At 42.3% G+C, this 13,695-nt stretch overlaps 1 protein-coding gene across 1 annotated transcript in view; it reads right to left on the reverse strand.

Moving 5' to 3' along the window:
- AFF2 (ALF transcription elongation factor 2) overlaps positions 1 to 13,695 on the reverse strand; it is a 406,623-nt gene that overhangs the window by 159,778 nt on the left and 233,150 nt on the right. Inside the window, exon 5 of the mRNA XM_084638773.1 lies at positions 370 to 462. Within this exon, the coding sequence (XP_084494899.1) occupies positions 370 to 462 (93 nt within the window). The remainder of the gene's footprint in view (positions 1 to 369; positions 463 to 13,695) is intronic.

The raw sequence follows: 13,695 nt of genomic DNA on the forward strand, positions 1-13,695 counted from the left end.
CTTGGCCAGTGTGTTACACAAACAACGGGAGAAAAAATAAGCATATTGTAAATATTATTTGTAATAAAAGACTCGTTTGAAAACATAGATAAGATTCACCTTCCTTTTATCCTTTACTGTAACTTCTGAAGTTCTGAACAAGCAGCCCTATCAATTTGGAATTCATATTAAAGAGAATTTTCATCTCAAGAGAATTTTGAAAATGAAACCAAATCACAAAAGTAAAGTTCCAGATCTTCAAATTGGGCTTATTTAGGCTCCTAAAATTGATTTCAATGGAAGTTAGGAGTCTAAATATCTTTGAGGATATGGGTCAAAGTGTCTAGTGAAGATCACTCATATCTGAATGAATAATAATTAATAACCTACCTGCACCTTGCTTGGGATGGAAAACTTGGTCTGCTCAGCCTTGCCGGGGGTGTGAATAGCAGTAAGAGGTGGAGGCCAGGAATGGGTCATCTCCTAGTGGGGGGAAAATATGTTTTTGAGAAGACATTCACTCAATTAAAAAAAAAAGAGAGAGAGAATTACCCCACAGTTGGCCATCAAACCCTGGACTGATTAACAAGGCCAACATCACATATCTGCTTCTACAGGTTGAGGGACAGGTTTGCTCAGAAGGCATCACGAGTCCTTACCTGGTGGATAAGCTCCCTAATTATACAGTGATCACATACTCTCAGGAAGCACAGTGGAAACATGCTTTAATGCTACTAGTCCCACCGGTGAAAATTTCAGCTATGTCCAACATGGAGCTGAGATGGCCTTCAGCAGGTTAGCCGCTGGCTCTACTCCCATGGCCAGATATCTTAGGTATGTGTAATGGCCCCCCACTGTCCTAGCACCTGAGCAACTCTCAATCTTTAGTGTATTTAGCCTCATCCTCCTGTGAGGTGGGACAGTTTTATTATCCCCATTTTACAGATGGGGAACGGAAGTACACAGAGATTGACTTGCCCAAGGTCACACAGGAAGCCTGTGGCTCAGCAGGGACTTGAACCCAGGTCTCTCAAGTCAGCACCCTATCCACTGAGCAATCCTTCCTTTCTAACCAGCATAACCATAGTCTTGCACTTTTAACGATGTGTTTAAATGTCTTCATGGAAATCTCTCAGGTATTCAATGGCACAGGTCACAAAACACAGAAGTGTGTGTTTATTGGAACGCTAAGCGTCTGATCATTTTTCTGCCGAAGTCAATGGTAGTTTCCCCTCTGATGCCAATGGGACAGACCTGGCCCATCCTCAGAAAAGAAAAATCAGGAAAAACACAGATAGTGCAAGTTTTAGGCAAAGCTTGTCTATGCCCTTGCAATGAGTGCATTCCATTTTAGATGCTGCTCCATTCTTTCTTACCTTTGTTTGTAATTTGAGGAATATTCCGACAGGTAATATAATACATGTCTCTGGTGATCGGTTACATCTTTGTCTCATTGTTTTTCTTTACTTTCAAAGCTCAGAAGAGATTCTTTTATGACAAACAAAAGAGAAAGAATGTCTCATCTATGAATTTCTGCATGTGACAGCGATGTTACTGGCTGTGTTACACTAGTGCAGGTGTTTGCAGCTTTACTCTGCTCTCAAAAACCTACGGCTGATCACAACAAATCTTACAAGCTACAGCTGCTTTGTTTCTCCTACAGCCCTAGCTGACATTCTGCAAGTAAAAAAGAAAGAAGACCTTGTTAAAGGTTAATGTTGTGAACCATCAATCACAACCAGTCCCACCTGAGGGTGCTTGGCTCAGCCAGCTAAAACATGATGAGGATGGTTGCATTCAGCTGCAAAGATATTTTCACTGTAGAAGTAGCCAGTAAATACTTTCACTTCCCTAATTATCCTTCCAGAGATCATGTGATATGCTTTACTGAGGTAAGGAAAAGTAAATGAAACCACTCACTATGCACAGGGGACAGTCTGCTCTCTTTGCGCCATTCAGGCAGGAGTGGGAAAGAACCCCAACTCCCTGTAGGGGATATCCCTGTTGTGGGGGAATCCCCAGTGGACAGAGAGCAAACGAAGCTCCTGCGTACGGGGAGGAGCACATCAAGGGTGAGAAAATGTCCCTAGGGGACTGCCAGCAGAAGTCAGAGTAGCCCCCATGCCGTTCTAACCTACGTTGGGGTCAGAGTTGGGGTAGACAATCAGGGAGCCTTGGTAGGTTGGATGGGTCACTTTGTGGCACATCCCTTCAATAGCAAGAAAATGATGAAAGGGAGAATATATGAGATAGGCCAGTGGTTCTCAACCTTTCTGTGAGTCAGGACCTATTTGTAAACGTTTATGGCCTGTTGTGACCCACAAAATAGTCTGGGGGTGAAGGCCCTGGGGTGGTTTCAGTCAGGTCCTGCCCCCTGTGGGATAGAGTTGCCAATTTTGGTTGGATGTATTCCTGGAGATTTCATCACATGGCATAACCTTTAATTAAAGATTAATTTTTAATTCCTGGAGATTCCAGGACAATCCTGGAGGGTTGGCAACCTTACTGGGGGGGGTTGGGTCCTGTCCAGCACTCACTCTACCTTGGCGGCCATCCCACAGTGGCGGCTCCTGCAGCTCCATTGCTCTGGGGCTGGTTCTCGGCTTTGGGCGTTGCAACCTCTGGGGTTTCGAGAGCCACTCAGGTTTCAGCCCCACCCCCCTGACTGGACCAAATTTGTGTGAGTGGAGTTGTGACCTGACTCGTCGGGTTGCAGCGCCACTCATTCAAATTTGGCCTATCTGGATGCCCATCATCGTGATGGTTGGGCCAAACCTGAGTGGTGCTGGGACCCCAGAAATTGCAGTTCCTGGAGCAGGGAGGCGAGCCCAGCCAGCCCTGTGCGACAAGAGCCACATGAACTGCCACACAACCCTTTGAAACATTCTAGCAACCCAATTTCGGGTCCCGACCCATGGGTTGAGAAACCCTGACATAGACAGAAGATGGAGACACATTCAGATTTTAAGACAGAAGCCAGCCATACAGTAGAGATAAATTCAGGGCTTGATATCAGCCTCATCTTCCCTGGCCATTAGGGGGTGGAAATCCTTTAAATGTAGATGCCTTAGCTTCTGGGGGAAGGTGTCAAGGAATCTTTCGAATATTTCTTGAGTAACTCCTCTGGCTGTCTTGAGGATCAACTCAGTGGACCAGGGACACGAGAAAACCTTTTACACTTCTCTTTGCTAGAGGGAAGGGACACTCTGATGTGAAGCCGTTGAAGACGGAAGAATGAGTGTGATATTATTTTAGAAAACTAATATATAATGGGTGAAATCCTGACCCCGCTGCTGTTAATGGCAAAAGTACCATTGACTTCAGTGGGGCCAGGATTTCACCCAATGTATTCATCTAATTCAGTGGCAAAACCCCCATCCCCACCCCTACACTGACACAGAGTTAAAGTTGTTTGGTGGTGTGTTGCTGCAGTGCAGAACGTTGAGTTGAACAAAACTCAAAATTCTGAAAATCAGGAAAAGTGCAATTAAAGTTGACTATGCAACCTTAACCCTGCTCTCTTCCAGCAACGTCCCATATGGCCTGTTAACACACATACCTTTCCCTCTGCCAACCCCAGAGTTGCTGAAGATCTTCACCTCCTTTTACAATCTATTCACTCTCACCCACCGGATTCCACCTAACGCTAAAGAGCTAGTGTGTGCCGTACTGAGGTGCACTGGCAAAGATGGATGTGCAGGGCTGGGGATGCAGGGGCATGGGGTGCACTGGCAGAGCTGGGGATGCAGGGAAGTTTGGGTACACTGGTAGAGCAGTGGGGTGTAGGGGAGTTGGGGTGTACTGGCAACGCTGTGCGGTGCAGGAAGTTTGCAGTACAGGGGGTTGGGATGCACTTGCTGATGTGGGATGGCACTGCAAGAGCTCAGGGGTGGGGTGCCATGCTCACCTCACCTGACCCCCCATAACATCTCTCCCCTCCTGTACCACTTAACCCTAATTTATCCTCCCCATAGCCCCCTCCCCTCCTATTGCTCCACTTCTCCATCCTCTAATTCCCCTCCTTTCCCAGGAAGCAGTCACATGCCTAATTCCCCCCCTCCCAAAGACTGGGATTACATTCCCCCAAAATTAAATTGCCACCCACAACTTTTAAATTGTAGCAACCTCCACTTACTTAGTCCAAAGCTCCTTTTCCCTTTGATGGGGCCTTGTGATTAACTTATTCTTATTACGTTAATTGAAGGAAGAGTACACAGCCATCAGTCTGAATTCGGCCTGTGGTTCATTCACTCAGTAGTACCCCACAGTTTAATGGTGCAAGGTAGCAGAAAGAAACCAATTTTTTGGGCGGCCAGTAACTTGGGAACCCCTTAGTCACATGATCCCAAATTTGGATCACTAACGCTACCCCGGGCCTTCATGTGACACACCAAATGTCAAAGCAATTGGAGTAACCATTCAGATTTTAGAGCACATACAAGAGCTGAGATTTAAAGCATACAAAATGGCGGTAAGGGAATTCTAGTCATTTTTCTGTATTGGCACATGCGCACTGTAAAAATGTACTTTTTCTCCAGTACCGTTCTCAACTTGGGTCCCCAAAGATTTAGTGGATGCCATACATTATCTTGGGAAAAGCTCAACAGATTGAGGCCACATAATATTAATAGTTTGACCTGTAGCTTTGCTAACAAAAAAACAACTAGAAACATTCTGAAAAATGGCTATTTTTAGGGGGCTTATATCTCTGTATCCCCAAGTTCAAATGACCCCAATTTGGGTCACTCACCCTACCCTGCATCCTCCAACTTTCAAAAGAATCTGACTAAGCATATTGATTGTAGAGGTCTTGGAAAGGTCAACCGTTAAGCAGAAGTTGTGACACAACCTTAACTACGGGTTGAAATACAGTTATCTGTGGAACAGAACATGTCAGCTACTGTGATAACACATTCAAAATTACACCACAGTTTTAATGTCAGTAAGCGAAGAAGAATACCACGTTAGTCAAGATGTGATGGGTCATGAAAGCAGGAGGAATATAATCATCTAACGTGCTAATAAACCCAGGACAGACACCCCAGCAATCTTGTTTAAAAGACTTTTAAAGATTTCAAAGCCTTGACTTTACATCTCATCTGAAAAATATACCCTCTAGGGCTCATGTTTTCCTTAACAATATGCTGGCATTGGTACGTAGACTTGGGCCCTGATTTGCATTGAGAACTGCCTACATGTGCAGAGTCCTACTGAAGTAAAAGAACTCCATGTGGACACACTCATGCATTTCCGCTGTTCTCAAGCCAGGATCTGAACCTCAAGCCCTGATCCTGCAAAAACTTACGCACACGTTAACTATACTCAGGAGTAATCCCACCAAACCCAACTGGACTACTCACTTGTGTAGAATTACACACATGCACCAATCTTTGCAGAATCGTGGCCTTAAAGGGAAGAATGCCACCCATTGAATCATCAACATTATACCTTGCAACACCTTGTTTTCACTTGGTGGTCCACCTCCCAAATACTGGCAAGGCCTTACTCAGTTTAGCTTGTGAAATTTGACATATGCCAGCAATGATAGCAGGGAATCACACCATTTCTTTTTCCAGGGATAAAGTTCAAAAATTTAATAAATCCAAATTTGGAAGCATTTAGAAATTCCTGAAAGTAACAATAATAAAACTGAGCATATGAAATGTTTTAAAGTGGAATATAATGGAAGTAAAGTAAGTCCACAAAATCAAGTGAGGATTTATTTTCACATGGTTTGGACTTAAAATAATTCCAAAATCATGTTAGCTGATGGATTGGGCATATGACTATTATCGTAAGTATGCATACATATTTTTATAGACCTGCAGATCAAATGGGAATGTAAAGTTAAACAGTTGGTTGGCTTAGAAGTCACTGTGGTCCACTGATGTAGTAACATCAAGCGTCCTCCTTCCTGAAACTTATTTAAACATTGTTTTAATTGACTCCATGTGTTTTATTTATTAGGACTAGGCACGCTTGTTTCTTCAGCTAAATCTGCTTTTTTCTAGCTGTAAAAGCCCTCAGGTAAGTAACTGAGAAGTACATGTGCAGAAGGGGTCTAATGAATCACTGTTTTTTCCTGACTGAACTCTTTAAGAGCTGTAGAGACACTGGCCAAATCAGGGCTCAAATGGAAAGGGAGAACTGGGAGTGCAATGGGATTTGTGAGCTTCTGCAAAGCACATCTGAGCTGGAGAATTAAGCCCAGGGAAAAAGGGGCAGATGGAAAAATAGCTTTGCAAAACCAGACCCTCAAGTTAATTGCCTCTTTCAAAGTTTAGTTCCTTTCCCCCATTTCAATTTTTCCTTAATTTCCTCCTTGTTCAAAATAAAATGTTGCTGGTGTGTGTGTATGTGTGTGTGTGTTTTGTTTTTGTTTTAAATTCAGGCAAAAGGTGCTGATCTAGAACCACAGAAATCATGACGGAAGAGGGCTGCTAGTCTCCACCCCCAGGAAGGCATCTTCACTTCCTACAATGAACCCTAGAGTGCCTTGTCCAGTCTAATTTGAAATACCCCAAGAGAGATGCAGCTTCTGCTATTTCCCTTGGAGGATGAATTCATGGCATGATAGATCTCACTGGGCCAAATGATGCCCTCTGCTATATGGTGTGGATAAGAAATCTACAGAAATCTACAACTCTGGTATCACCCCTCCCCCTAGCCCCAGCCACTCCATGTAATGTCTGGTCTGCAGTTTTAGCGGGCAGCATTAGGCATGGGGAGCAGGCATAGTAGCTAGGAAGAAGGTACTCTCCTTGGCATGATGCCCTCCACTGTGGCTGGATTTCTAATCTGCTCAGAAGTTACTGCTGGCGAAGGAGTTGGCAGGGACTGCACAGAGCCATGACTCGCATAAACTCTTTGTCAACCTTTCCTTATCCATCAGTCCCTTCAGCTCCTCAACTAGTTCTGTAGCTCTAAACTACCTGCAGTTTCTTGCTCACACTTCATATTAAGCTTCCATTGATAAATAGTTTATAAAGGGTTGCTAAATGACTAATAGATGTTACCACACCTGAATACTGTGTGTTAAAGATGGCTATGAGCACACCAGTAGAATGTGTTATAGATGGTTCTAAGATGAAGATATAAGCAACCTGTTGACTTGTTGGTCTATCACAATCAATTCACCATTTATTAAAACATCTGTTAATGGTCTATTAACCCTTTATAAACACTTACCAGTGGAATCCTAATATAAAGTGTGATTAGTCTCTCAATATCTTGCTAGCTTTTGCACTTGCGCAGCCCTACCCATTTTCTCTCTGCTAGGAAGTTGGTCAATTTAGTAACACAGAAGCAGCATCTAAATTCTATATGTGCTGGGCAAGCTGAACTGAAAAAAATCTCAGTCAGCCACCTCTAAAGAGAAAAGGCTACGGCAGGTATAAAAAGCAATGCAAACTGGAGCTCAAAGCTAACAGAAATGCAAATAACCAATAGGGTTTTAAAACTAATGATGCAAAATAGTCCATGTGAACTAAAGGACAATTTGTTTGTGAGATCACATGGGGACATCCCTTCCACATTCCTGACCAGGAATTTGGAATAACCAAAGAAAAGACTACTCCAGGGAATCCACCCTCGGTTTTTACACTGAGCCCAATACATACTGGGAGAGGTATTTGGGGATTGTCTCAGTGCTGTGTGAATACTCCAACAGTGTGAACATGATCAGAAAGCTCATAGTTATGCATTTGACTATCACATTTCAGTGAATTAAGAAGCTCCTAGGAACCAGTGACACAACAGCTTGTTTGTTTCTAAGACATAAAAACAGCTATGAAAATAACTTTAATGATGTCCTAACAGAGAGAGCCAAATTCCTCGGTAAAGGCACGAATGTAGAAAACTGTTTACCCATGCAGACAGCTCAACAAATGTATCATCAGCGGCATATGACTAGCTCACATTATATGAAGGAACGACATGGCTGCATTTGCAATGATGCCTTAGTCATCCTAGTAAATCATTTATCTTGTTAAAGTACAAAAGTCTTCTACAGTGAAATGAAAGACATTCCAAAATCCAAATTCTTTTTCAAAAGCCAGAATTTTATGCTATAAATAAAACCACTCATCTTCTCCCTGACCATAATATCACCCCCCCCCCCCCCCCAAAAAAAAAAAGTATTCACCTTGTAGTTTTTTTCCATGACAACAAATAAGTACCCCAGGCTTGGCTGGTGTATGGGATGGATACCATATCCTCCCGTGCTAATATACTTGCTTTACGTTCCCATATTTGCAGAGCAGAAAGGACTGACAAAAAACACACTCAGTGAAAATGAATTTAGAAATTGTTTTAGAAGCTAACAGAGGTCAGCTATAAACATTACAACATATGTTTTCCTTTCCTGTTTTGCTAACATTTGAGGACTATTTACAGAAAGAAAGTGATGGCAATAGGAATATTTTCTCTTTCTACTGAGCTTCCAGTTATTCTCCTCCATTCTTTTACTGCATACTTTCCAAATATACTTCCCTCACACTTCAGCTTTTATAACTAAAATATACTGATATTCCTTGCTTAGAGCAGTTAAGAGACAATAAAAAATAGCAAATCATGACTGACATATTTATTGCCCTAACAAATCTTGTGTAGGCGAAGTAAAACAATGTTCCATTACAATGGGAAGATAGCTCAGCTCGGGAAACTATTTTGGGGAAAATAATGAAGCTACTATATACAACAGTGTTAGAATTTAGTGACTCCGGTCCACTCCAGAAAGTAGTTCCAGTCCATATAATAGAGTCCACTCTGGAATTTGATTAGGAACAGTAGATTAAGAAGGCAATGAGCATAGGCAGAGAGAGAGAGAGAGGTCAAAACCTTGGTACTCCTGACTCAGGCAAAACTTCCTTTGGCTTTAGTAGGAATTTTAGTCGAAGCAGAAGTCCTAAATCAGGTCCTTTCTGAAAGAAAAACTAGTCCCCTGTGGGGTCATAATTAAGAGTTTGCAGTTTACCATCGCTCTTCTTGCCATGTTTAGGTTATTTGTGTGAGTAACATGTAGAAGGGCAGTGACAGGCTTTCAGAACTGAATCAGCAAAATGGAATAGTATCGCCTAACAAACCAGGCAGAACTTTATGGGGAAATAGAAGGGAAAGTTGCCATACAGGGGATTAAAGGAAGGGTGAGGACTCCCAAGATTGGAGTATCATGGGAAAGACATCCCAGATTCACAGAAGCTGGAGCTATCCTGCACAGGCAGCTGCCCCCCTGAGCCTTGCTGCCATTGCCTCAGTCATTAACATTAATTCCTTCCTGGGTTTCCACGTGTAAATCAGGGGTTTGAGCATGGGATGATACAGCTTATTCGCAACTCAATCCGCTTTGGCCAGCCAACACCCTGCAGAATGTCTACATAGCGGCATCTGCAGGGTCTCCAGGAGAGGCCAACAGATGATGCCACTGAGATGGCCCCTCCCCTTCCATGAAGCCAAGAGCATGGTACAGCCACTCTTCTCGTATAAGTGGCATGGGCAATCAAGGCCCCGCAGCTTGACTAAGCAAGTGTGCCATGCTGTTCCATATGAAATATTAACACATCTCAAGAACCGTCCCATTGGGTGGAATCATCTGCTGGGAGAGATCCTGCTTGAGCTTCACCTAGTTCAGGGTCCTGTCTCTGACAGTGGCCAGCCCCAGATGCTTCAGAGGAGGGTACAAGAATCCCACAATGGGCGTGAAGTAATATCTTTCACTGGGCCAATTTCTACTGGTAAAAGAGACAAGCTTCTGAACTTACACAGAGCTCTTCTTCATGTCTCACATTAGGACCCAGCTTAAGCACTAATAGTTAAAAACTGGCTCAAACACTAAGGTAGGATGTTTAATATCCTTCCAAAATATGTTAATGAGAATAGCTGGAGTTACAGACATTAATATGATCCATACAAATGTCTAGTACCTTTTTTGATCCTTTTCAGCCACTTGTACCAGAAGTCCCCTACAAAAAAACCCAGCATCTTTCTGCATCTCATTCTGGGTGACTAAACTAATGACTCTGTTACCCAATACATAGTGACGAAGTCTTGCTGTGGCCTAGCACCGCTAATGCAATGCCTCCCACAGCTTCCAACCCCACTGACAGGCCCAGTCATATTCCATTTATTTTCTTCATTCAAAATGATACTCGCTTGGAATAATCTCCTGGGATGGCACATCTAATTTCCATGCAGCTCCCAGGAGACAGGAAGTACACACTGAACTGTTATATTCCAGCATAACATCCTGACAATAGAACAGCATCATATAAACAAAAGCACAATGAGCAATAAAAAGCTAATTCTTTGAAAAGTTACTAAGACCAACATATAATTTCATCTCTGCAATTTAAAAAACATTGGCAGGGTTCCTTCAAGCAAATAAGCAACTGTTTTCTTGAAACTATTCAGCACTGGCAATTGTTTAAGGGAATCTGGTAATTTGTTCCATCCATTCAGAGCCACACAAGCAAAAAAAGCATGTCTCATATTGACTGTTTTCTTCCTTGAAACCCCCAAACTTAGGGTTTGCACTGAGAACATAATTACAATTTACAGTTACAAAACAAGACTGTAAACACCCCATGGTGCTACCCTTTGCACATTTGTACAATAAATTACACCACCTCCTTTTCATTGCCAGACACAATCATTTTTTTCATACAAAATACAATGACCGGTTATTTATCCACACGACGAGACAGATCTATGTAACTTATTATGAAGCACATTTAATTTCTGGAGCACTAACACTTGAGCAGTGAAAAGAAACATCTCCAAATGCAATAATGGGCATAACTAAACTGCACAATTTGTTTTGGAGAACTAGCATTGAAACATTTAATTCTACCCTGCACACTCAGTCTTGGGTCCAGTCCAGCCAGTTTAAAATCCACATCCTTACAATATGCCGAAGATGATTCCACTCTAATCCCCAAGGATTTCAACATCAGCAACCTGACCCAATAATACATTAGCTTTATTCTTAATACAGGCGCACTGATCACTTGATTTGGCATATAGGGGAAGATTAAAAAATGACACTATGTTCCATTTGAGTTTAACCCAAGTTATTTCATATAAACTGTGATTTGGTTTCATTAAAATTGGATTCCAAACACAAACAATTGAAGCTAGCACACAGCATTGTATCGTGTATTGAAAAAGTCTTTCCCAAGGCTGCTTTTTTCCTCAGACCAAAGATTCTGCCAGATCTCCTGCATTGCCTTAAGATCTTTACTGGAATATGAACTTTCCTGCATATGTGTGGAAATGTAGCTCTCCCTTCTTACTGTGATGGACTGGCTGCATTGTGTCACCAATGCCTCCTACTGAAATGTCAAAATCTCTCAAATGTGTGTCAGAAGGCTGAACAGATAAACATTTGGAGATTCTCGTTTAGCTCAAGCCTCTTAGAGATTGTGGTTTTTTCACCATTTCCTCATTTTCTTCCAAACTCCCACGCATGGAGTGGCTTCTCCATTTCCCTACCAGTTTGCCAACCCACCTTTCCAACCTACCACAAGTCCCAACTAAAGATTCACTTCACTCACGATGCACACAAGCTGCTCGCGTATCAGATCTTCTCTATGTCTGCCTCTGAGACTGTACAGACTAGCTCAGTGAGCTAATATCTTTTATTGGACCAACTTCTGTTGGTGAGACAGACAAGCTTTCAAGCTACATAGACCTCCTCCTCAGGTCTGGGAAGGGTACTCAGAATGTCATAGCTAAATACAAGGTTGAACAAATAGTTTCACATAAGTAGTTAGCACATATTCTAAGGGACCATTCAAGGAAAATTGGCTGGTTAACACCCCCGTAGTCATAGGAGTAAAAGAGGGGCTAGTGAGTTACAGATTGTTGTAATAACCCATAAATCCAATGTCTGAGACTGTAAACTCTTTGGGGCAGGAACGGTCTCACTTTGTGTCTGGTACAGTGCCCAGCACAATGCTGGAACCTAATGAATAAATAACTAAAAAACAAGTCCTAGCTTCACTTATAACTGGGAAAACCCGGGGTAGCCAACAGTGCAAGGCACACTATAGTGATGACTTAGCAAGACCCAGGTGGCCAGAGAACTCCCGCAGTTGGCATCATAGATTCTTAGTTTCAGAGATTCCATGGCCAGCAGGGACCATTGTGATCATCTAGTCTGACCTCCGGTGTACCACAGGCCAGAGAACTTCCCCTCAATAATTCCTAGAGCAGACCCGTTAGAAAAAACATCCAATCCTGATTTAAAAATTGTCAGCAACAGAGAATCCATCGTGGCCCTTGCTAAATTGTTGCAATGGTGCATTACTCTCACCATTAAAAAAAGTATGCCTTATTTCCAGTCTGAATATGTCTAACTTCAACTTCAAGCTGTTGGTTTGCTTTACACCTTTCTCTGCTAGACTGAAGAGCTCATTATTAAATACTTGTTCTCCATGTAGGTACTTATAAACTGTAATCAAGTCATCCCTTAACATTCTTTTTGTTAAACTAAATAGATTGAGCTCCTTGAGTGTAACACTATAAGGCATGTTTTCTAATCTTTTAGTCATTCTTGTGGCTCCTCTCTGAACCCTCTATAATTTATCAGCATTCTTCAAAAATGTATCTAAATTACCGGACTATGACATGGATTGTCTTTGTTGCCTTCAGCTGGCTCGAAAGCTCTAGCAGACTGTTCATTAGCAATCGTTTATCAGGGGTCATACGAGCAAGCTGGATAGACGCCCAAGTAGAGACCACCCAGCAGAACCATGATTACTCTGCTAGTTAGCTCTAAGCAGCTAGTGTTATTCATAACTCCAGCAAGTGTCAAGCAATGACAATTGCCAGTTATTATACGAAGTGGAGCTGGAATAAACCTGCCAAAGAGTATTTTTTCAGTACAACATGCAATTTATTATCATGTTCCAGCAATTACCAAAGGGAGTTGTTGATCTCACTTTGCTGGAGAGATACAAAGGCTAGATGCAGTAACACGGCATTCTTTTTGAAGGATAGCTTGTATTATAAGTGAAAGACACTATAAAATGACAATGCTGCGGCAAAAGCAGACAGAATGATACATTTAGTGAAATCCCCAGCCTCAGCCATTTCAAAGGAGAACATAAGCAGTCAGTATAACATTTCTAAGGGCTGCTGTATCCTTTCAAACGAGATCGCTTTCTTGAAGTTTACAGTTATCACATTAAGAAAAATGGTAATGAGGAGATCATGAAAACTTCTTTTAAAAGTAACAAAAGCTTCAGTTGGCTGAGGAAAAAAGAGTGACAACTGTTTTCATGGAAATAGGCCTCCAATGAAGAACTCTGCTGACACTTTGTTCTCTTACGAGGGAGTGCTTCATGACTAAATCTGAGCCCCAATTTGTATTAAAGTATCTGCAGTGATCTCCTTGTGCAGGCAAACTGGAAACTCAGCCCTCTTGTTGACTAGGTACGTAGGCCTACAGGTTAGAAAGCCCAAATACAATTTTAGCCAGACATGGATTCAGTTTAAAACAAAATGACTCACCTCCCAGAACTTCCACCCCTTCCTTAAACCAAACTCAAATCTTTTTTGAGGTTCAGAACAGTTTGATTAAGTCCCCTCTCATCTAACGAGAGGGCGAGAGAGGCAACAACAATTTATTTAATAAAAGAGGCCTGTTTTGCATTGTTCGCAGAGATGCACAGATTCTAAAGCTGGAAGGGACCATTGTAATGTAAAGCTACCACCTAG

This window comes from Lepidochelys olivacea (assembly GCF_965140295.1).
Source record: "Lepidochelys olivacea isolate rLepOli2 genome assembly, chromosome: 9".
In the NCBI taxonomy this organism is placed as follows: Eukaryota; Metazoa; Chordata; order Testudines; family Cheloniidae; genus Lepidochelys; species Lepidochelys olivacea.